Below are 23,223 nucleotides of genomic sequence, written 5' to 3' on the forward strand. Positions count from 1 at the left end.
CACATGCTTGAAGACTTGAAGTTGTTAGATGAAGATTTCCAGAGTGGAAATTAACTGACATGCAGATTGGTTTAGATTTAGTAATGTGGTACCAGTTCCAGAAATATTACTTCATCAGCAGCCAAGTCACATAAATGAATGTGATTCTCCACCTTTTCAGGTGGATGAGTGAGCTGAGCCTGATACTTAGACTGTGCTTTGCAGACATTTATATGAACCTGGAGTTTTGTGTTTGCTAATTTTAATGCATCTCACAACTTTGTCTTTCAGATTCAGACTGACAAAGAGCACAACTTTAATGCTTTTGTTTGCTTTCACACCATATTTGCATGGATTCATCTCTAGAAATTTAATGCAATTGTTTTTATTATGAACAGTGATAGGTCCAGAAGCACCAAAGAAACCCCAAAGAATCAGGGAGAAAAAGACTTCTTAGCAAGTAAGGATTAGGGAGCCACGAGTTTGTAATATTCTCAGCATACAGTATACACAGATAAAAGCAGGAGATGTGCATCAGCAAGAAAATAATGCTGACACTTCTCTAGAATTAGTAAAATACAGGATATGAGATGGGGCAATCTGTAATAAGGTGAAAGTGGATGCAGAAAATGATGATGACACAAACCACTAATGAGATGCTCATTCCTCTCATCTGTTAAACTCTTCATGTTGCTAAGAAGGAGCATTAAGCCTGAAATGCATTGACTAGGGGGGAGGTGTCATTTAGTGCCTGTATTAATGCATCATTTCCCATGTCTCATTGCAAACCGTGGAGTACAACATCAGAATAAACTGAGATGTTTTATTTCTATTTGTTGTTTAGTTGTCATGCTCTGTAATGTCTCCCCTTGTTTGCACACGCAAAGGGAATGTGTTAATCTGGTTTCCGAAACTCAAGGTTGATCTTAAAAAACACTTATTTAGCCTCAGGTAGAGCCAGAAAAGAATTTGCCTTAGTCCTAGTTTTTTTGTTTGTTTGTTTGTTTGCTTGTTTCAGAAAATAGAAGACAGCATAAGTGTGTGCAAAAGCATAAATTTACAGTGCATGATAAATGTGTTGCGTCCATCTCTGATCACCTTCGCATCCCTCTTTTATATATCTTGGGGTCAGTAGAGGGCGCTAACAGTCCTGTTTCCTCTGGCTGCAGGTCAGCGAGGAGCAGCTCATGGCGTAAACAGCATGCTCTGCATGTTCTTAGTGATTATTTATGACTCTCGTTTACAGCCTGAATATAATAATAATAATAATAATAATAATAATAATAATAATAATAATGAAGAGCAAAAACAAAGCAATGCACAAAACTTGAAACAGAAGCACATTTTTATCATGTAAATTGTCCATATATAAAAACATTTATTTTAACTCAACTATTACTTTTGCTGAGTGCCGTAAAAATGACAAATACGCGAGCAAATGCCAATGATAAATCCATCAGCTGTCCTCCCTTTTCCCGCCCCTCTCTCCATTGGCTTTCTACCACAGACGTTCCACCCCAGTGGGCTATGATTGGTCCGCTGAGCTGGCCATCACGGAGAGCTCGAGCTTTGGGAAGAGAAACGCACGCCGCGGCTCTTCCCTGCTGCTTAGTACGTCGTGCGGCGGAGGGAATTGGAGTTTGTGCGTCTTGTTGTGCGTCTGTGGACCAAACAGCAGCAGCAGCAGCAGCAGCGGTGCGCCTTTCCTCCTCCAGAGCCGCAGGCATCCCGGAAAGCAGCAACGACGTGCATGTCTTGGACAGAAGAAGGAAGAGGATACTGCTTCTTTACCTCCTTTATTATTATTTTTGACTGATTGAGACATACATATTTTGCTTTTCCCTGATGGTAACCACCACCGAGCAGCCGGAGACATGTGGACTAATCTGGGGAAACTGCACCGCTTCTTCTTAGTGTGTCTTCTCCTGACGCTGTGGGCCGAGGTGAGAACTTTATGTGATTCAGCTTCGATGTGATTCAGATGATTTTTTTGATGGCGGTTTAACTCACCAAATAGGCAGGAAGTTATTGTGATTTTTGTTGCTTTTGAAAGGGGATAAATTCCACTCTTAATTGAATTGCCTATTCCACGACCGAATCATGTGATCTGGAATTTCTAAATTTGCGCCTCCTTCGGGAGACAAATTAGATTTGCAAAATCGTCTGCTGTGTCATGAAATGTGTTGCGTGTGAATATATGACAATACAGCAGATATCTGTAGTTTTCCTCGTTCAGACACGTAATGATCGAGTACTGCGCGCTAGCTCTCGAAAGTTTGGTTGCGCAAAATAATTAAGTGGCTTCACACGTTTGCAGTGCACCTTCACCTGCATAGAAAGCCCCTCTACTACTATCACCAGCAGCAAAAAACCATCTAAATCTTTTAATATTTTTCTTATTCTTTTATACGATTCTGACTTTAACTCAGTGGATTTTTGAAGGTGGATATATTTGTAGAGTACAGCTGCAGCTTGATCTGCACAGTAAGCTAAATTGGAGTACTAGGTCCAGAAGTTCAGCTGTGCCAAAATGTACAGTAGTGTTTCTGCAGAGTGACTGTACGCTCCAAAAACAGCTGAAGTCCTTTTTTCCCCTTACAGCGGATCTCGCAGGAGAGCTCCGCTTGTTTCCATGTACGCATATTTTTAGAGCGCTTCTACTTAATTAGTGACATTTCTTGTAACAGTCTCGCAATCGTCATTTGACTGAGGGCCGTGCACTTGCATAAATCCCTACAGAAAATAATAAACTAATTAAAAATAAGGTTTAATTAAGGTTTAAATGATTTTTTTTTCTTTGGATGACCTATTACAGAGAGACACTGCTGCCACCTCAGACCTTTTTGTCACATGGTTATGTTCTCTCCAGGTGTCTCGGGCCACGGGTTATTTCGAGGTGCAGTTGATTTCGGTGGAAAACCCCAAAGGTCGGCTCCACAACGGTGATTGTTGCGACGACGAGAAGAGCGCAGCAGAAAGCCATTGCGGCGAGGACGAGTGCGACACCTACTTAAGAGTGTGTTTAAAGGAATACCAAACGGAGGTCACGACCAGCGGACCGTGCACCTACGGCTCGGAAACTACTAAGGTTATCGGTGGGAATACTTTTCAGTTCAAGGGCGGACAGAAAACTGGACAGAACCGGAACAACGACGCCGGGAAGATCTCTATTCCCTTCCAGTTTGCGTGGCCGGTAAGTGGAGCTTGTTGGGGATTTGTCAGTTTTGTGTGACGATCTTTTATTTTGATTTGTCTGTAAAATTCTGATTTCTCATTAAAAATGGCGTCAGAACTTAGGAACAATTACGGTTTTTTTTGTATTTTTTTAATGTGCCGGTGGTGACGAGTTTATTAAGCATTTTATTTGCCTAAAAATAAAATGGGAGTTGTGACGTATTAGTGCTAGATCAGCCGTTATTTGCTCGTCCTGGCTCGTGCAAAGTGCAGAGCAGCACAGTTTGGCTCAGTTCTCTGTAACAAGTCACTCCATGTCCTAATCTCCGCGTGCCGCTCATTCTTTCCCAAGTTTTGGCAACTTTGGCATCTTCACATTATCAGTCATCTCACGGGGGTAGATTACTCTCTTCCCTGGGAATTTTACAGGAAATGCCCGCGTGTTTCTGATGAAGCCAAAACCCTGAACGCGCAGGACGCAAGACTTTTACGCACAGCGGTAGCGGTGCAGTTGTGTTTCAGTGCCATGAGTTACCAAACAAGCTGGTGTTTGTGTGGCTTGTGTGTTTAAGGAAGGGGGGTGTTTAGAGGAGGCAAAATAAGGATTTTCAGCGCTGATTAAGAAGTGGCAGGTAACTTATTATCTAATCCAAACAGAACAGAGAGCCAATCAAAACCTGCTCCCGCTCCTTATTTGGAGACGCAGCGTGGGAAAGTGAATCAGAGCTTTTAGAAAACTGCTGTTACACCCACAGATCTGTATCAGGGAGGTTTACTGTTTGGAGTGATGTTTTAGCGGAGTTTACAGGTTTCATTCCCACCACAGCTGAGTGAGCTGTCAAAATAAGCGTCATCAGTCACTGTGAGTCAAACTGGAGGAGAGGATGAAAGCTAAAGTAGATCATTGGGCCAATGCGAATAATCAGAGGATATTAATGGAGGTGATCAGTCCAGTAATCAATTTTTCAAGCAACAGAAAGTGATAAACCCTTTAATAACTGAGTGAAGACATTACCAGTTCCTAACCATATTTTAAGATTCAACACAGTTATTATTCATCCATCCACCTGGAGCCTATCCCAGTTTCATAACATCACTTTTTTGCAGTTTATTTTGTTAAGAATGTCTCAGCTCTGACCCATCAGGTCATGGACACACAATAAAGGGGTGACCTGTGGCAGTGGATCATTCTGGTGGGAATTGGGAGTTTTTATAGGCTTGTTAATGTTTTTGTGATGGGGTGGGGTGCACTGTCCTACAGGGTGAGGCTGCTGTCATGATGGGTGCGTTCGGTCCATGACAATGTTTAGGTGGGTGGTACTTATTAAAGTGTCATCCACATGAATGCCAAGATTTCCTAGCAGAACATTGCATTGTAACAAAAATAATCAGCATTATCCATTTCATCTGTTCGAGAGTGTACTCTTGATTTTTGAGCTTTGGGATTGTGTGATGGGCGTTTGTCTTAATTTGAAGACAAAATTCATAAATAATATTTTGAAAAAACAAACAAATTACTTTTAGGACTGATTGAAAAAATGAATTCCCCTGTACATCTGTTCATGTCAGAATGTACATATCGGGTGCTTTGTGTGCTTGGCTGGCAGCAAGACCTCCCCATTCATCACTCCCCATGGTCAGCTGTCAGCAGAGGGGAAGATGGAAGTAGTAAGTTGGGGCCCTGCAGGCAGATTTGGTTACCACTAAGTTGTGTGTGACACAGGCGGTGGATATCAGTGTCACCAACTACTCAAACAAGTGAAGATACCCGGTCAATCGGGGCCGGGGGATGCCAGGTTCACGCTCTGTCCATTATTGGGTCATTGTTTCACTTGGCATGTGTGGGGTCAGTATTTTCCACTATCTGATGGAGAGTGGCTGGAGGGATGTGTGTGTGTGTGTGTCTGTGTGAGAGAGAGAGTGCATAGCATAAAGGAGGAGGGTATCAGCATTCAGCAGGTTCTGATGATGATGATGTCAAAGTCACAGCAGTTGAAGGCTTGTAAAAAATGTCATTACGTTTCAGATTTTTAAAGCAGTCCTCCAGACATCTCATAAAAGTTAACAGTGTTGCATGAACTGGTAGCATATGTACAGTGCCGTCATGTTGATTATTTTGGAGTAATTGATTAATCCTGTAGTCTATTAATTATCAGAAACTTGCAAAAAAAAAAAAATTAAAAAATCCAGAGTGATTCTTTGAGTGTCTTCTTCTGCCCGGGAACACTATGAAATCTGAAGACGTGCAGCATTTAGAATAATATTCAACAGAGAAAAGCAGCAATTCTGCATATTTGAGAGAAAGAGGCCAAAAAATGTTAAGTGTTTTTGGTTGATGTGTAACCTTTTGGGATCATCAACTGGTTCTTTCAGCTTGAAAGTTGTATATATTCGATGTGTAGATTCCTGGTGACACAGTTATAGCACAGGCACCACAACTTCAGTCACTTCAAACCTCCAGATCAAGAACACAGGAATGATTAGACTGTTAACTTTGGCCTTTTTTTCCCCTCTTGTTGGGCGCTTTGAAGTGATGACTCAATCATTACCAGAATAAACCTGAGGAGTTCAACACACACACACACACACACACACACACATATATATATATATATATATATATATATATGCTCTTTTTATCAGTTAGTTTCATTTCTAATGTCCAGCCTTTTTCTGCCACTTTTTGCAAAGTGATGAAAACTGTGTTTCTAAAACAACATGAATGTAGTCACGCAGCCCTTTCTCAGCTCATTTAAGGTTTGGGTGTTTGTTTTTTTAAGATTATAAATGTGTGCTGAATATATGTAAAATTTCATCAGCCGTGATCTCAAAGGGATGAGGACATGCAGGAGGCTGTGGCCTGTAGCCTCCGGTGCTGCTATAGTAGACTTCTTTGGTTGACCCCACTATCTGGGCCACTGGTCCTGACATAAATTAGCTGCAAAAAAGGACATTGTTCTGCCCTCTCCTCCTTCGCCAATCATTTCTCCTTCATGTTAGCCCCTCTGGCTTTTGGGGCCTTCAATGACATGCTCTTTCATTAGACAAGAGGGGGAGGGATTGGTCGATTGAATGAAGGAAGGAGGGATGATGGGGCAATGGGAGGTAGAGGGACAGAGTGGACCCCCTTTCAAAATTCAGAGGTTTTACCACAAAGGAGGTGTATTTGTAGGATGAAGACTTTTAAGATGCCGCTGTCTTTTTTCTTTTTCTTTAATAGTGGCCGAAGCAAAAACACACGTTTACTTCTCCTCTTGTTCCTTCTCTGCTGCTCCACTCTCACCCAAACCTTCCCCCAGCCCTCCATCTCCTTCTCCCTCTCTCCTTATGGGGTATTTTTAGAGCTGCTGTCCTTCTCTCACCTCTCTGTGAGTAAATCAGGGATGTAGGGTGAGTACTCCTTCAATTTCATAGCCCCCTTTTTTCCCCTCTCGTCTACACCCCCCCGCCCCCCTTCCCCCAGTTCTGTGGAGCTCAGGGACAGAGGTGGAACAGCTGTTCTTCAGAGACCTCCTGCGCCTCCTCCCAGGATAAATGTTTTAGTGAAATAGCATTAGGAAAGCAGGCTATGATTACAGCACACGGGGTGCAAGATCACCTCTCTCAGAGGAGTATCAGTGAGCAATCACAAAGTGTAATGTTGGATGACAGCAAGTTGCTGCATTTCTTGGTTGTTTCCTCGATGCTGTCACTGCCGGTGGTAGGCTCGTTTTGCTCATTTGCCGAGTGCTTCCTTGGCTCTGTCCCTTCCAGCAGGGAGCTCTTTCACTTTGATTGGTTGATTAGATTCGGGAAGAAGTTACGAGGATGTGAAGCCCAAGGGGACAAAGGTGTAGGGTTGTGTGGTTGGGGAAGCTGAGTGAAAGAGACATAATGCATGTAGCTGTTTACCTAGTGTTACCTGTCTGCCCCATGATAGGTAACAAGTGTTGTTATATAGTCAGAAGTCTCGACTTACTGAAGTATTCTTCTGAAATCTCTTGTTCACACAGTTGACTGAGCTTGTACCAGAGAAGGAATGTAGACACTTTGTATCTACTTTTTGAATAAAGTTTAGTTGTAATTTTGTAACTTTGTAACCTGTTTTAAGCTGGCCACTAGCCCTGCCTGCTATACGTATTAATTTGTAATCTATGAAGCAGATATTGTATGACCCTATGAAACAACCTTAAGGATTTTGAGTGATCACAAAGGTATATTTGTTTAAGGAATATACGAGGTTAAGCTTTGTGCCTTAATATCATTATTCTGCAGTGACCCAGTTTGGCACAGCCAGGCTGAAGTAAATAACTGAAGGTTTTGAAACTATGCAGGAACTACAACAAAGATGAAGCATCTAGAGTCACGACTGGTGGCTCATTTCCTTAATTAAAGTGCTTTTGAACAACATCCTTCATAATTAGTTACTTGCATGCAACAGTTGGAAAACACTTTATTGGCTGTTTCTACCAGAACTGTAGTAAGCAGTTTTACAAAACAGCTTTTTTTCATAGATGCAAATGTCAGAAAGCACAGCCACTCACAGAATAGAAAGAATGCTCTGTGGCATGTTTTTTTTTTTTTTTTTTTTTGGAAAATAAAAAATCTTCAGACTGCCGCTCAGTTGTTGTTTAATAAGCCTAAAAGCCTGCAGCGTGATCACGGTCAGGCTCTGTTACGTGACGTTAACTGCAGCCACTGTGGATCTGCTCATCTTTCCCACGCTGGTTCTATGTCATATGACCTGTTTCTGGTCAGAGGCATGCAAGTGTGTCGTTAGCTGCTCTGCCTGGTCAGCTGATTTATGCAGATGCTGCGGTTTTGTGTGTGACTTGTGTGTCTGCAGGGGCAGATTTGAATTAAATGGGTTCATGATATTAACACAAAATTTTTAAAGTAAATACAATCTGTTGCTGTGCCAGATCTTTTGCTGCTCTCCAAAGCAAAATGTGAATCGACTTTAGTCAAGATACAACTAAAAGGAACGTTTTACATGGTATGTAACTGACATTTCACATCACTTAGCTTAATATTGTGGGGCTCCTGCCACAGAGTCTGTTTATCTTTAGTATTTGGAGACCTAAGCGTACATTAGCATGTTAATATTGTGGTCATGTAAGTGATTGTGGATGCTGTTGTGTCATACAGTATACAACAAGCAATGATTCACAATCGTGGTGATAGAGTTGACGGTACCTAAATGGTAAATGGACTAGTTCTTATATAGCACTTTTCTACTCTAGCCGAGCACTTAAAGTGCTTATTCAACATGTTTGCATTCACCCATTCATACAGGGACTTCCACCTGCAGCTAACGATCTAACATCCACACACATTCACACTCCAACATTGCATTGAAGAGCAACTTGGGGTTCAGTATCTTGCCCAAGGATACCTTGGCATGCAGACTGGATTAGCCAGGAATCAAACCACCAACCTTCCAGTTAGTAGATGACCTGCTCTACCTCCTGAGCCACAAGTGTAGTAGAGTAAAAGTAAGGGCAAAGGTGGCATAAAGTGGAAATTACTCAAGTAAAGTGCAAGTATCCCAGAATGTATCCAAGTGCTTAATAACTGCATTAAGTGACATTCTAGGAGGCTAACTGTGCAAGTCTGTTTTTCTGTGGTTATTAAACTCATAATGTGTGTGTTTTGGTGAGGCAGATGTGAAGTAATGTGTGGCTTGTGAACGCTGAGGTGAGCCGGGGTGATTAAAACAAGATGCTAGAGAAATTTAACTTCCCACTTCACTCTCCAGTTTGTGTTGACAGGGCTAATGGAGCTCAGTTATACGTGGGCACACAGAGAGACATCATGATGGAATGAAGAGGGCATAGGGCAGGAAGGGGGAAAAAAGATTTTATGTGATGACCAAACCTTCCTTTGTTCTTGTATTTATTTACCTGCTAATATCTCCCATCTAGCCCATGTTTTTTTTGTCCATCTTTCCTCTTTCTCTCTCAGAGTACCCGCCAGGAGAACCCCCTCTAGCTACATATTTTGGGCTTTGGTTAGCTTGTTTTACTAAGTTTCAGGGTGCGTGCACACCTGAGGTTTGCTTTTTTTCTTTTTTTTTTTTTTTAGTCCATAACAGACTGGGAAAAGATTGTTGCATTGTATTATTTTATGTTGGTATTTGACTCATACAGACTCACACTGTGAACCATTTTATGAGCTAAAGTTACATGTAGTGAAGTTCAGGAATCCCGTCATGCTGAAGTTTAGCATTTCAAGAAATATGATCAAGTCCTAATCGTCAACTTATACGGATATTTTTGTTTAGTTTGCGGACCTCAGGATTTTGTAGTTTACACGTCGTCTAGAATTTTTTTGGTAGATTTTATTTTCTAGAGTTTACTGCAGTAAAGAGCACATGAAGTAGTGGCTAGACTTCCTGACACGACTGTTATTCTTTTTGTGGACAAATAAAGCAAACCAAAGGAATAAACACACTAGAGTTCAAGTAAACCACTGCAAAGACACACGGCATGAACAAACCCTGACTCGTCATTTGGCTTAAGTAATAAAACTGGAGAGAAACCCATTGAAACGGGCCCTTAACATTTCTTACTACAAAGTTCCTCTTCATCCTCTGCATTCTTCTGAAACATGGATACTGTGCGGCCTGTTGTAACCGGCCTCTCCAGAGGGATTGGGTGAAGGTTCAATAGGGTTTCTCAACTCATGTGGGACCAAAATCTCTGCCAATAATCTCTGTTACCCAACCTCCCCTTCATGGAGAAACCCGTGAAATACTCTCTGAAGCTGTGATGCATCTAAAACTTAATCTCTCCTTCTCTTTTGCTATGTAGACGATCCAAGTGAAAGTTTGGGGCTGATATAAGGAGCTTAGATCTTTAAGATTATTTCTGGATTGTCACAGCTTGAATCGTCATGTCTGTTATTAGCGATTGTACTCAACAGGGTTATTACTGGGAGCTGGGAAAGCATTGGCACAAAGAAGTTTTAAGCCTGAGCTTTCTTTTTTTAAAACGTAATTTAAATTTTTTTTTTTTTAATCATTGTTTGGTTACATTTAGGCATTAAATTAGTCATTGAATAACATAGTATAGATTTCTGCATTAAATTGCTTGGTTAGGTGTAGGTGAAAACACACATATATGAGCACTTTTGCCTGATTTAGACTAAAAAATAATTTTGCATTAGACACATTTACAAAAGTACTGATGCTAACAGCGCCATCTTTGCCTTCTCCAGCTGACAGGCAGGCACACAGCCTCTGCCCTCACTAGCAGCTTAAATATAAAAAATATTTTAAGATTCTCTTAGAAAAAAGACAAAAAAAGTTTTTTTAGGTTGTCTGAGGTAATGCTGCCAATCTGGTGACTTTGCACCGTATTTTTCTTACTGATCACATAAAGTCAGTAAGGTAGGCTGCCACTGTTTACGTCCACTTGATATTTTTTTTTCCCAGTTTCAACCTGGGACTTTAACATTTAAATCAACACTGTATACTGACGTTACAGGCACGCAGGACTGATAACACTGGCTGCAAAGGTCAAACGTTAACGTTATCATTTTTATTAAACAGCCACAGCTGCTAGCTTAATGATAGCTTAATGATAGCTTAACAGACGGCTAACCCGGCTATCGGGTAACTGCTAATTGTTAAATGGCCAATGTTAATGTGCGTCTCAGCCAGATTAACATTTATGATAACTATTTAATACTTCAGTGTTGTTGAAACAGGACTTTTACTGACCTCTCTAAATTCCTCATATAGTCGCTGGGCAGAGTTGTGAAGGTCGACTACTTAAAGTGTACCTTACAGTTATGTTACTGTATTTTCTTTTGTGCTGTGTTAGACAACTTAAAAATAGTGTTGTTTGTGTTGATGTTATTGTTTGTGTTGGTCTAATATTCACAAAAGAAAAAAGCCTCTTAATTATTTGTAAGTTTTTCCCCAGGGTATTGAAACTATAGAATACTGAGCATTTCTCTGAGTATCAGTAACAAGTTTGAAATTCTAGTATCTTGACAACCCTTCTCCTGTTGAACTTACCTGCATGTTGAAAGGTTACACCAAAGTTTTAGCCAGTGGGTCCCATTATGAAGCGTGACCAAGCATCAGCATGTGAGTGAGACTGAGAAAAAATGAAAATGACAGATTAAGGGCCCAGTTACCTCAGTGCCCTGGTTTATTGCACGTTCTTTTTAAAAATTCGCTTTGACCTTTGACTTATGTTTCATTTGCTTCTTTTGCTTCCTGTCACTTTTTTATCGATGAGATGAGGCTGTCTGCGAGAACAGCTGACACTTATGCAGCATTGGAGTAGTTTATTTGAGTAGTCTTGAAACTACAGATGTTCAAACTGTCCATTAGAACACTTTAAAAACTTTTTTGTACCTATAGGTACATACAAACTACAAAGACATACCTGGACTAAATATTGTTACCTACTTCTGATATTTTTGTTTGACTTGATTTGTTTTCTTTTGTAATTACACTAAAATTAAGGCATAAATATACAACTCTGGATCAAAACTGCTCTCACGCCACTTATAGTTTGTCTGTCATTGACCTAACCTTGGTTTCTGCCTCATTACTCTGCCCCCGCCTTTTCTTCATGTTAAAAAAATGACTTGTGTTTGCAGCAAAGGGCAGGTGGGCCATTTATTCGTCACATCTGCGCTCAGGTGGGCCACTATTGAAGGAGTCGGTCAGGATTTTCCCACGGCGTAAATATCACTTTCCCAGCCGAGCTGTGGAAATGAGGGCTGTTTTAACCTCTTTGTCACTGCACCTTTCAGCAGGAACAATGACTTTATACCTCAGCTTTTGTGCCCAGGTATTGAGTTAACAAGACAAGTGGAGGGAAGGCGAAACAGAGAGCTTGTAGAGAGATAGAAACAGAGAAAGAGCTATAGGAGGGCAGATGCATACGACAAATTTTCAGCAGTGGATCTGAGAGAATTTACTTAAGGCCCCTGGAGTTCTGAAACTGGTCTGCATACACCATGTTCAGACTCAGAGAGAAGACACGTAGTGCACCACCATGCTGTTCATTATCACTTCTTTTAGTCATTATTATTGCCCCATATTAAACCTATGGTATGTATCAGAGGCAGTAAGTCTTTTTTCAACTTCCAACTTTCCAGGTGCAGGTGGAAATACAACAAGACCAACGATCAGTGATTTCTCTGATGACTCAGTTTGGGTTCTAGTCTCTGAGTGTCAGAACATGAAGACAAGAGTCAGTCACCACATTAAGATACTGTTTTCTGGTTGCATGTCTTGTCCAAACAAAAGGTGAATTACTCAGACATATAAAGTCGAGATCCATTCAGATTTTTTTTTTGTTTTAAAGGGGGTGAAAAAAATAAATAAAAAATCATTCTTCTTACCACAGGCCTGATCACTTGATCAAGATTGGATCATATACATGTGATGAAGCATGTGAGAATGAGGCCGGTCGAATTCCGCTGGCTGACCGGCCAGGTCACAGGCCCAGGTGTGTGTGTGTGCCTGTGCTGAGCGGGGGTTTCCCCTCATAGCTGAGAGGCAAAAAAGTGCATTCTTTATTTGCAGCTTATGCATCGAAATCTGTTCAATAACTGTGACAGACTGGCGACCTGTTAGGGGTGCGCCCTGCCTCTTGCCCTATGGCAGCTGGGATAGGCTCTAGCCCCTCCCACCGCAAACCTGAATTGGATAAGCGAAGGAAAATGGCATTTTCCTGCATTTTTCTGACGTAGATTTGAGAGATATTGCAAACAGTGAAGTTAACATAATCAATATTGGAAATACTGGAAAGTCTGATTCCTATTGACTGTGTCTTTGGCTGTTTTTGTGCACAGTCGGGATTACAACTTGATTACTCTCACGCGTTCCCAGTTTGTTTGTTACCTGAACAATCATGCGTGCTTGCATGTTTTAACCAGGTATTAACAGCTTCACCTGTTTTGTGGATGTTTGCGTTGAGATTTCGGCCTCAGTTTTAGAATAAGCTGCGAGGCCTCATGTTAGAGAAGACAGAACATATAAACAGTTGACATTATTAAATGTGATTAATCACTCGTTATATAATTGATGAATCTCCTGCCCATCAACAAACTCATCTTTTCCGCTCTTGTTCAAACCGTATGGGTACATCATGGGTGGGCTGTTTCTTTGCTCTCTGCAGCCAACGCTCCTACATTTGTATGAAATTCAACTTTTCAAGTTCCTGCTTGTTTTCATTGTGTTAAAACTTTACTCTGAAAATAGCCCGCCCCATCTTACACCTCTAGAACTGCTTGTTACCTAAAAAACTCACACGGTACCCACACACTTAGATTTCACTTCCACTGTGAAATGTCACTCCGGCTGACTCCGGGAATGAGCTGGTTGTAAACAAATAAATAAATAAACCTAGTTGATTTCCTCAGTGAGCGACTATGGACTTTTATGGTCATAGTTGGTCTGAATTTGGCTCTCTTTCCAGCACTTCATTGTGTTTACAGCTTGTTATTAAATCAGTAGCTTCAGCCAAGCATCTTAACTAATCACAGACACACTCCTTATAATAAATCAGCATTCAAGTTTGTAGAGAATCTGCACAATTTAAAGCCATAAATATAATAAAGCTCCGATTGTACTCCTACTCATACTTAAGTAGCATGCTATTTTCTACGTTCTGCTCAGTCTTCTCTGTTGAAATTTTCTTTCTGCTTTCTGACAAACTTGTAGGTTTCCTTTCTGTTCATCGTCTCATAAAGCAGAAAAGCAGAATCAGTGCGCATTGCCTATCGTACTCGTCCAAGATTACAAGTTAAGAGATGAGTGATTGTGCTGGTACTCCGAGATAAAGGAATAAAACATGGAAAAACATCAGAGTTCCCCACTTGTGGTTGTGATACATAGTTACTACATGCACAGTGGCTGTGTTAGTGTAGGTTGAGTAAGTGCAGCCAGATTCCCAGCGGCAGCATCTGATTACAGACGATTTGATGAGGTGGTAATAAAAAAGCAATCGCTGAACTCAGATTTTTATCTCTGTGTGTGCTGTGACTTTCTGGGCTTTGTTAAAAACAGAGTTCAATGGAAATTTGCAGAAGCATCATATGTAGTTATGTAGAAAAAAATAACTGTCTGTAGATGTATGATTAGAGAGAGTCACATTTCTTTTTAGTTACATCACTCAGGACTAACTAATGGATTTAAGGTGGTATTTTCTCCCTCATACATGCAAACTATTGATTCAATATGAAAGACGAATTCACAGAATTCCTCTCTGTTGCCGGAGGAGGCGGCGTGACCTGGAGCGACAGAAATAGCTTTTCACGCGTTTGGTGTGGGAAAAGTGAATTGGGTCATTTCACCATTCTCCAGCTCAGTATAAAGACCTGATTAGATTAGCTTTGATTAGATTTGCTGTCTGAACGAGGCCTCCTCGGGGAGGGTTGGCACATTGAGGCCTCCTTAGAGAGAAGAGGTGGCAGTGGGTGGAGGGGTGTTGGGCTTTTTCTGTTAATAACGTGCTAAATTAACCATCCGAGCTCCTCTCTGCCGGGAGCAACATGTTTTATTCATGTCAATAGACTAACAGGTGTGACGTGACAGGTGTTGCTGCTGCTTTATTTATTTTTTTCTTCCTCAGATCACAACTCCAGAAAAGTTGTTAATTGGGTCTTAGGATTTTTTTTTAACTCCTTTTGCCAACAATTCCCGGCTGCTGCGTGTTTTCAATTATTAGAACATTCCTCGTGATTATAGTCCACCTTTGAGTGTAGAAATTTAAATTTTTTTATTAGCTTTACACCGCTGCACGCTGATTTTAATTGATGCTTTTGACATTCGTTTTAGCTGCCCAGTTCTTCTGAGGGGGGTTTGTAATGCGATATTCTTACTGCTTCCTAATCAGTGATTAGGATTTCCAAAATTAAAGTGAGATTAAATGAAATGATTGTTAGATGCGCCCATTAGAGCCAGAATGGTTTTTAGTTATACTTGTTAGTTTCAGCTGTTCCGCTTGCTGCTTCCAAACTAATCCCTCGAGGTATTACTGAAGAAGGGTGTATGCTTTCATGTTGGTCACTTTAATTTTTAATTATGCTGCATGGAAGCTTAAATATACTTTTCTTGTCACCTGCCCGTCTTTTCTTGTCCTCAGAAACATTTTTACAGATGCTGTAGTGCTCTATAAATTTATGACAACACGGAGAACATGTGGCTTCTGTACATGTTTTCATTGCAAGCTTTGTAAAATGTTGTGACCTCAAATATTACAGATATATTACAGATTCAAGTGGACTCGTTGTGGGGTTTTTTTGTATTATGTGTCATACAGGTTTCACCCTGCTCTAAACATTCTGTTTCAGATAGCGTTTTCTACTCCTGGCTCTGTATGATGTCAGTGAGAGTGGAACGCCCTAATATGGTGATTTGGGTGGGAGCACAGCAGCCCCGCCCACCTGCTGTTAAAATAGGTTGTTTTCAAGGGGCAGTCAGAAGAAAGCTAGCTTAAAGAGACGACAGTGGAGCTTGTTTCAGACATAATGGGGCTGCATCAAGGCCCAGTATGAGACAAATAAGGATTATTTGATTATTACTGTGAATAATGCAAAGCTACTGTAGTAGAAGTATGCTCTAGTGGTAGAGTTCTTAACAGTGAGTTAAAAAGATTTTTCTATAATCTTCTGCCAGTAGTTTTATATTATTGGCACCACGTCATTTGCATAGTAGTATTGGACATGCAGTTTAATTTGTTCTAACAGCATTACTCAAAAAGTTCAGCGTGTCAGGGGTTCTCCAAATGATTGAGACTTCGCTGTTACAGACAGCATATTTTTCAGTTCACTGCTTGAATCAGTTTTATACAAAGTTGTAATTTCCTTCCATATACTGAGAAAGGAAATCAGAGTGATTTCGGTTATCCTAGCAAGAACTCAGAGTTTTGTAGTAGCTGCAGTTCAACGGAAGAAAGCTTATTAGCATGTATGATGCGCATAATTCACAGCGAGTGGAGCAGCTCCAGCCTGTACAATTTATTCTCAGCAGAGTTGTGTGTCGCTGGCGGCTGTTCCTGCCGTGGTGAGGCAGTAATTTATTCATTGAACAGGTGAAGGCGGTGAGGAGTGGGCTGGTTTCTCCTCGCCTAATGAAAACTCAAATCCCTCTGACTCCTGTAAATTGGTTAGGAGGTGTCAAGTGTCTCCCAACACACCCTCACACTCCCTGTCTCCCCTCCCTTCCACAACGCAAGCCCCATATCTCACTTACACACACACACACACACGCACACACACGCACTCCCACACACACACACACACAAACACACACACACACACACACACAGATAAGGTTGCCTCACTGCAGACTGCAGGGACCTGACACTTTGATCTTCAAGCTCCTGGCCTTCAAAGACACACATAGCCTACTACTTTAGTCCACAACACACACACACACACTCTCATGTCAGGTGCTCTGAGGCTGGGGGACAGCCCCATCTGTCTGGAAGCCAGTGGCTGTGACATTTAAAATTGATTACAAAGGGAAAATTGATTATGATAATGTCCACTTGTTTTCACTCAGAGCAGAATTATGGCTTCTCGCTGCGCTCATAAATCACTGCTGTGTCATCTGAAGAACTGAAGAAGAAGAAGCTGGTCTGATCAGGAGGTTTAGTGCTCAGATTGTTCTCAGTGTGATGTCGTCGTTTGAGGATTATTTGTATCTGAATAGTTTTAAGATTATGTGCTAGGCCTCACAAATACTTACCTACTTACCCAGCAAACATTTCAGTATTGAAAAACCATTGGCTCACCTGTTTTTTTTTTCGACATTTAACCTTGGTTTAAAAAAAATAAAAAATCCAAAATGAAAGTTGTTCTGGTGTTGAAGACGTTGCTTCTTCTACCTGAAGTCCTTTTTGAACATCACCTGAAGTCTTTCTTGGTATCAAAAATTGAATTAATCAGTTATCACAAAACACTGGAGGGCAGCCGAAACAAGTATGTTTAACATGCAGCGCACAATAAGACATCTGGTAATACTAATCAGTGCATGTGGTGTGAATGTTGTGCCATTCCATTTGATAACCAAAACAATTGCCAATCAGATGTCTCCATATTTATAAAAGAAAGCATATGCATTGAAAGCCATGCACCGGTTTTCTTTATTGCACAGATGTGTTGTGCTTTGAAAGAGAGGGTCTGTTGTTTGTGGATACAACTTCAGCGTTGGCAGTTTTTGGTTTTGACTGCTGACACTTCAGCCATGTTTGCTGGATACAGATTTGCAGCGTTAGCTCCTCTCAGGTCAGTACCCTGACCACAGCCTCCTTACTTCATTTTACAAAACACTGTTACAGCCCTGTGGCTAAATGATTGAGTTTTCATAACATGTTAGTTCCAAACAAGAACATAAAATGATTTCCACGTCCCAGCTTCTGCATCTTTGTTACTTATTAACTTTATGTTTTGAAAAATAAAAGTAACTTATGTTGCTAATCAAGTCATTATTTTTAAAACAAGTCAGGATCTCAGATGCAGCCTTTTCTTGATTTGATTGGTGTTACATTAATGTTCATGTTTTTTTTGGTTTAGATTTTCTTTGGTATAATATTCATGAATTAATCTGTAATAAAACATTCATTATGGTTGGCAGTTCCATAAGTTTCAGTGTCTAAAAAGTGCCTAAAAGCAGCACTGAAATTTGGCTACATTACTTTTGGATGAGTGCAGCTGATTGGCGCCTAGATTGCTGCTGCAGTCGCGTTCTAGCAGTGTAGAGTAAAGCTCCTCGACCAGATGATTGAAGTAATAGTTGCATTACAGGCTAAAAATTGAGAGAATTACGGCTCCCTCCGCGATGACGCTGTAACACATGCTTAGACTCACAGAGGGAGTGGAGGAAAGAGCCTGTTAGAAAAAGCTGCTGTGAACGCATCTGGCTCTCTCCCAAAGTTCTGTGACATTTCGTAGACACCTCAGGGCTACGAAACCTCCCTGTAAAATTTCATTTCCACTTTCCCACATTTGATTTCGTTGCTAATTTGGCATGCATGCCTGAGATCAGTCCAACTTTCAGAATTAAAATTGGGAAAGCGCACACACTGATTTAAGATGAGAGAAAAGGGATGGAGGACATGAGGGTCCGCATTTAAAGACGGGGGGCTTTACCTGTTATGTACCTTATGTTATGCACAAATGTCTTTCTCTTTTATTCTTCTGCTACTTTATGTCCTCTTTAAACATTCAAAAATGCTAATGTTCTCATTTGCACTCTGCCAAATATGACTCATTCTGTACTGAAAGATTTGTTAAGCCGATTCTGAAATTATGATTTAGGTGTTAGAGAATTAATAAGAACAGCAGTATGTATTACAATATGCACAATCACATACTTGCTATAGTCACCAATCAGTGTGTAAAAACCTTCACAAAATCTTCATATTTCTTTTCTAGGACAATGAAAACTCAGTTCAGTTCAGTTCAATTCACTTTTATTTATATAGTGCCAGTTCAGGACAGCAGGTGCCTCCAGGCACTTTATATTGTAAAAGTGCCTATATCTACAATATTAGAAAGAAACCCCAACAATCACATGACCCCCCTATGAGCAAGCACATGGCGAGAGAGAGAGTTTAATAATTGCTAATGTAGCGGTGCATAAACTCATGGGGAAGTCCCCCCCCCCCCACACCCCCCCCCCCCACCCTGCCCATCAGTCTAAGCCTATTGCAGCGTAACTAAGGGAAGGTTCAGGGTCACCTCTGACTTGTAGGCAGTCTTAACCTTAACAGAAACTAGTTCCACACGACTAAAGAAATAATAGACACTCATTCAGCAGAAAAGAACTCATCCACGAAACTGAATATTCATGTTTGATGTTGTCTAATTAATCCTTAAATCACTCCTTAATCATCATGAAGCATTTAATTCTGGACTTGTTTTTGCAGAGGAGTATATTTGCTTTCCTGGGCACCAACCTGCATGTTATGAACACACCCTAAAAAAATACATATTTATGTCTGACTTGTTTTGTTTTTTTGTCTCACCTGCAACTTTTCTCAGCTACTCACCCAACAATCTTCACACCACAAAATTCAGTGTAAAGCACCACAGAGCACCTGAGCGCTCTACCTCACCCCACGTCTTTTGCGCTCTCTCTTTAATCTCTCCTAGCGCCACTTTGTAACCTCCCCTGTAATCTTCCCCACAGCCCTCAGTCACTCTGAGTCAGACTTGGGTCATGGGAACTCACAGCTGCTCGCCCGGCCCCATGCAGTTGACAGACAGCGAGCTCCATCTCGGTTTGTTTGCTGATGCCCGTGAATGAAAAAAGGGGGGAAAAATAGCCCTGCACCTGAAACAATCCAGAGTTTGAGTTTGTTGCTGTGGGACGGTGGAGTCCATCTCCTCTGGAAAGTAGGGCATAGTGTGCAGGCATGCTGGGCTTTTGCACACAGTATACACAAATCTCTGTAGCTTAGCACTATTACTGTAACTGGTATTTTTTAACACAGAAATCCACATTTTGTCTTCATTTCTATGGATGACCAACAGCCGAAGAAAGGCGTAGTAGCTGTCATGAACATGCAAACACAAATGACAGATAAATAGGATATAAGTGTTCTTAGATATTTGAAACCAGTTGGGACACAGTTTCCTGTGGAGATTCCTGTGGAGAAGGAAGGAAAAATGTAATCCCCCACTGGAGATCAATATAGCCCCCCCCAAAGTGCCCTTTGGCAAGTCACTAAATCCCTGCCAGCTCTAGGGGTGCTGCCTTCCCAGTGGAGCCGAAAAAAAGAGAGAATTAAGGGACTGAATCTCTCCCTGAACCTGAAATGACAAGAGGAGAATGGATTTAGGGATTGGCTCTGAAAACAGATAAATTTAATAAACCAAATCTATGGAGTGAAATATGGAAAATGTGTGCAGGTGATTTCCAGGTGAATGTTTTGTTCGTTGACAGAGCAGCTGCTGCACTTTTTAACTAGCCCTGAGCTCAGGGAAGCTAATCAGTGACAGCAGTGTGGGAACAAGACAAATTTTTCCCACCGCTTCGCTTCTCACCTTCTGTGCCAAATACGTGTGTGTGTGTGTGTGTGTGTGTGTGTGTGTGTGTGTGTGTGTGTGTGTGTGTGTGTCAGTGTATGAAAGTATTCATGCATGCCTGTTTATGAGTAATGACAGCTCATAACTAGTTTTCTGTGTAAACTCGCCATCCTGTGCTGTGTCTGCATCATGAACTGGGCACGTCTGAGTTTGAGCAGGAAGCGTGCGTGTGCTGTTTCTGTATCAGCGCACTCTGTGATGACCTCTGTCTCCTCCTCTCTGTGTTTCAGCGAGCATTCACTGTGATAGTGGAGGCGTGGGACAGAGACAACGGCACACACAGCAATGGTAAGGTCCACCCTTCAGTATTTTTCTTTTTTTTTATGTGTTTAGTGTTTCCATCTTCCAGCCATCAAAGAGAATGAGACTGAAGTTCCCTCACCAATCGAGATTTAGCCGTTTTTAAGTATCATTTTTGAAGAATTTCTTCCAGTAGTCCTGAAGGAGAACACTGTCAAAACATCAGCACTGACCGTGTGAACTGGAAACAACAAATCTACTTGTAAGGCCATTTGAAAGTTATGTTCTAACCAGCCTGCTGCCAGCACCAGCTGTATCCTGTTTACACATGCTCCTCTGATCGCAGTTCTGTTTGGCTATAGTGAGGAAGAAAGGTTAATTGAGGGATGTAATCTATATTATGAGTCAACGCTTCGTTAGTTTTGTTGGATTTATTTTCCAGGAGTTGATTTAGGACCTGGATCATTTAGCGCCAGGGTTCTCAGACTGCATCATGCGGACTGATGGTGGCAATTGGGAGCATTTTGCGCAACAAGGAAAGAATTCCCTACTGTACATTTCACCCATCCATGCTTAGTAAGAATTAGATCAAGATAGCATTTCTCATCATTCCTCAACTTCTGTTCTAGCCATCAAAACACACTAAATCTTCTTAATAGTCCCCGAAAACTCCACTTCAAAAATGCCTTAAAAAGATACTTCCTAACATAAACCACTATCACACAAACAGTTGCATTAGAGCACTAAAAGTGTTTGATGTATCGCCCTAAATGGGCAATAAGGCATTAAAACTTTGAGAACTCATGGTTTAGGGCAGGGCTCACCAACACGGTGCCCGCGGGCACCTGGTCGCCCGCAAGGACCACATGAGTCGCCCGCAGGCCCGTTCTAAAAATAGCACAACTCACTAGTGAGCTGTGTCTAAAAAAATTTTTATTCTGTTGCTATTCTTTTTTATAATCACACTTGCATTTATATAGCTTTAAAAATGACAGTATCTTAAAAATATCCTCATTATACATGACGTTTAGAAAAGTTAGGGTGAACTCTGACTTACTCTAGTTCTAATTCAATGGTCAGTATTGTGCGCATGACAAAACCAGTGCTAATGGAACGTAGGCTAGCGGACACAGCGAAGATGGGCGCTGAGTGCAGTTTCTTTCCCCAAAAATATGGCTGAAAAAAGAAAGAAAACTTATCACTTTAACGAGGAATGGGAGAAGGAGTTCTTTTTTACGGTTGTGAAAGAAACCTGCGTGTGTCTCATTTGTGGGGCGACCGTAGCGACGGCAAAGCGGCACAATATTGAGAGACATTTCACTACGTGTCACAAAAATTACCATGCTAACTACCCACCGGGAAGCGCACAACGTGCAGAAAAAGCCAGTGAGCTAAAGGCAGCTTTGGGTAAGCAACAATCTTTTTTCACGAGGGCGGGAAAAAAGTCACTAAAAGCAACCGAAGCCTCGTTCAGAGCTACACATTTTCTGATCAAGAAGAAGAAGGCATTTTCAGATGGAGCAGTTGTCAAAGAAGCAATGATGATAATAGCTAACACTGTACTTAAAGACGACAAAAATGGAACCGATCTAATCTGTACTCTCTCCGACGTCCAACTGGGGGCATCTACGATGGCTAGACGAGTGTCAGCTATGTCTGGTAACCTGGCCGATCAGCTGGACCGGGATCTGGCAAAGTGCAGGTGGTTTAGCATCCAGTGCGACGAGTCCGTGGACGGCAGCAGTACAGCGCAGCTATTGGTCTTCATCCGGATGGTGTTTGAAGATTTCTCCACAAGAGAAGAACTCCTGACACTACTGCCCTTAAAGACAACTACGAGGGGAGTTGACATTTATAACACGCTGAAGGAGTTTTTCGTGCAGAAGAAGGTAGCATTGGAAAAACTGGTGGCGGTGACAACAGACGGGGCTCCTGCTATGATCGGCCGACATACAGGTTTCATCGCTCACTGTAAAGGTGACCCAGACTTCCCAACATTTCTGCATTATCACTGTGTCATTCACCAGCAGGCGTTATGTGCAAAAGTGATCGGCTTTGAGCACGTGATGACTCCCGTTGTAAAAATAATTAACAACATCCGCTCCAAAGCTAAACAGCACAGGATTTTCAAGGTGCTATTGGAGGAGATGTCAGCTGAATATGGTGAACTGCTGCTACACACAGAAATCCGATGGCTCAGCAGAGGACGAGTTTTATTTCGTTTTTTGTCACTTTTGGGTGAAATCAAAGAGTTCATGCAGTCCAAAGGCGAAGACGTCTCACTGCTAGAAGACACAGAGTGGACCCTTGACCTTGCATTTTTGACGGACATTACTGGGAAACTAAACGTCTTGAACTGCGAGCTGCAAGGCAAAGGTAAAACTGTTGTTGATATGATAAGTGCTTTAAATGCATTTAAAGCCAAGATGAACATTTTCTCTGTGGATTTACAGAGAAAAAAAGTGCTGCACTTTCCCTCTGTGCAGTTGGTGCTGAAAAACAATGCTTCTGCATCTGACACATTTGACAAAGTTGCAGAAAAGTACTGTGAAGTCATAAACAGACTTGGGCAAGAGTTTGAGAATAGGTTTTGTGATCTTGATCAGCTTGAGCCATGTGTGTCATTCATTTCCAATCCTTTCATGAATGTGGACACAACATACTTTGCTGAGAAACTAAGTGCAACATTCAACTTGGATGCTGGACAGGTGGAGATGGAAATCATAACATTGCAAAATGACCTACACCTCAAAGTTTACCAGACTGCACCAAACTTTTGGTCCCTTG

General features: G+C 41.4%; 1 protein-coding gene across 2 annotated transcripts in view; it reads left to right on the forward strand.

Moving 5' to 3' along the window:
• Positions 1–1,571: 1,571 nt before the first annotated feature.
• The window catches only part of LOC115772293 (protein jagged-2-like), a 54,276-nt gene continuing 32,624 nt past the window's right edge, over positions 1,572–23,223 (forward strand). For both annotated transcript variants that reach the window (XM_030718429.1, XM_030718430.1), the window contains exons 1-3: positions 1,572–1,922; positions 2,849–3,172; positions 20,427–20,484. In XM_030718429.1, the coding sequence (XP_030574289.1) occupies positions 1,854–1,922; positions 2,849–3,172; positions 20,427–20,484 (451 nt within the window). In that variant the 5' untranslated portion in view covers positions 1,572–1,853. The remainder of the gene's footprint in view (positions 1,923–2,848; positions 3,173–20,426; positions 20,485–23,223) is intronic.

The sequence above is a fragment of the Archocentrus centrarchus genome, chromosome 22 (assembly GCF_007364275.1).
Source record: "Archocentrus centrarchus isolate MPI-CPG fArcCen1 chromosome 22, fArcCen1, whole genome shotgun sequence".
In the NCBI taxonomy this organism is placed as follows: domain Eukaryota; kingdom Metazoa; phylum Chordata; class Actinopteri; order Cichliformes; family Cichlidae; genus Archocentrus; species Archocentrus centrarchus.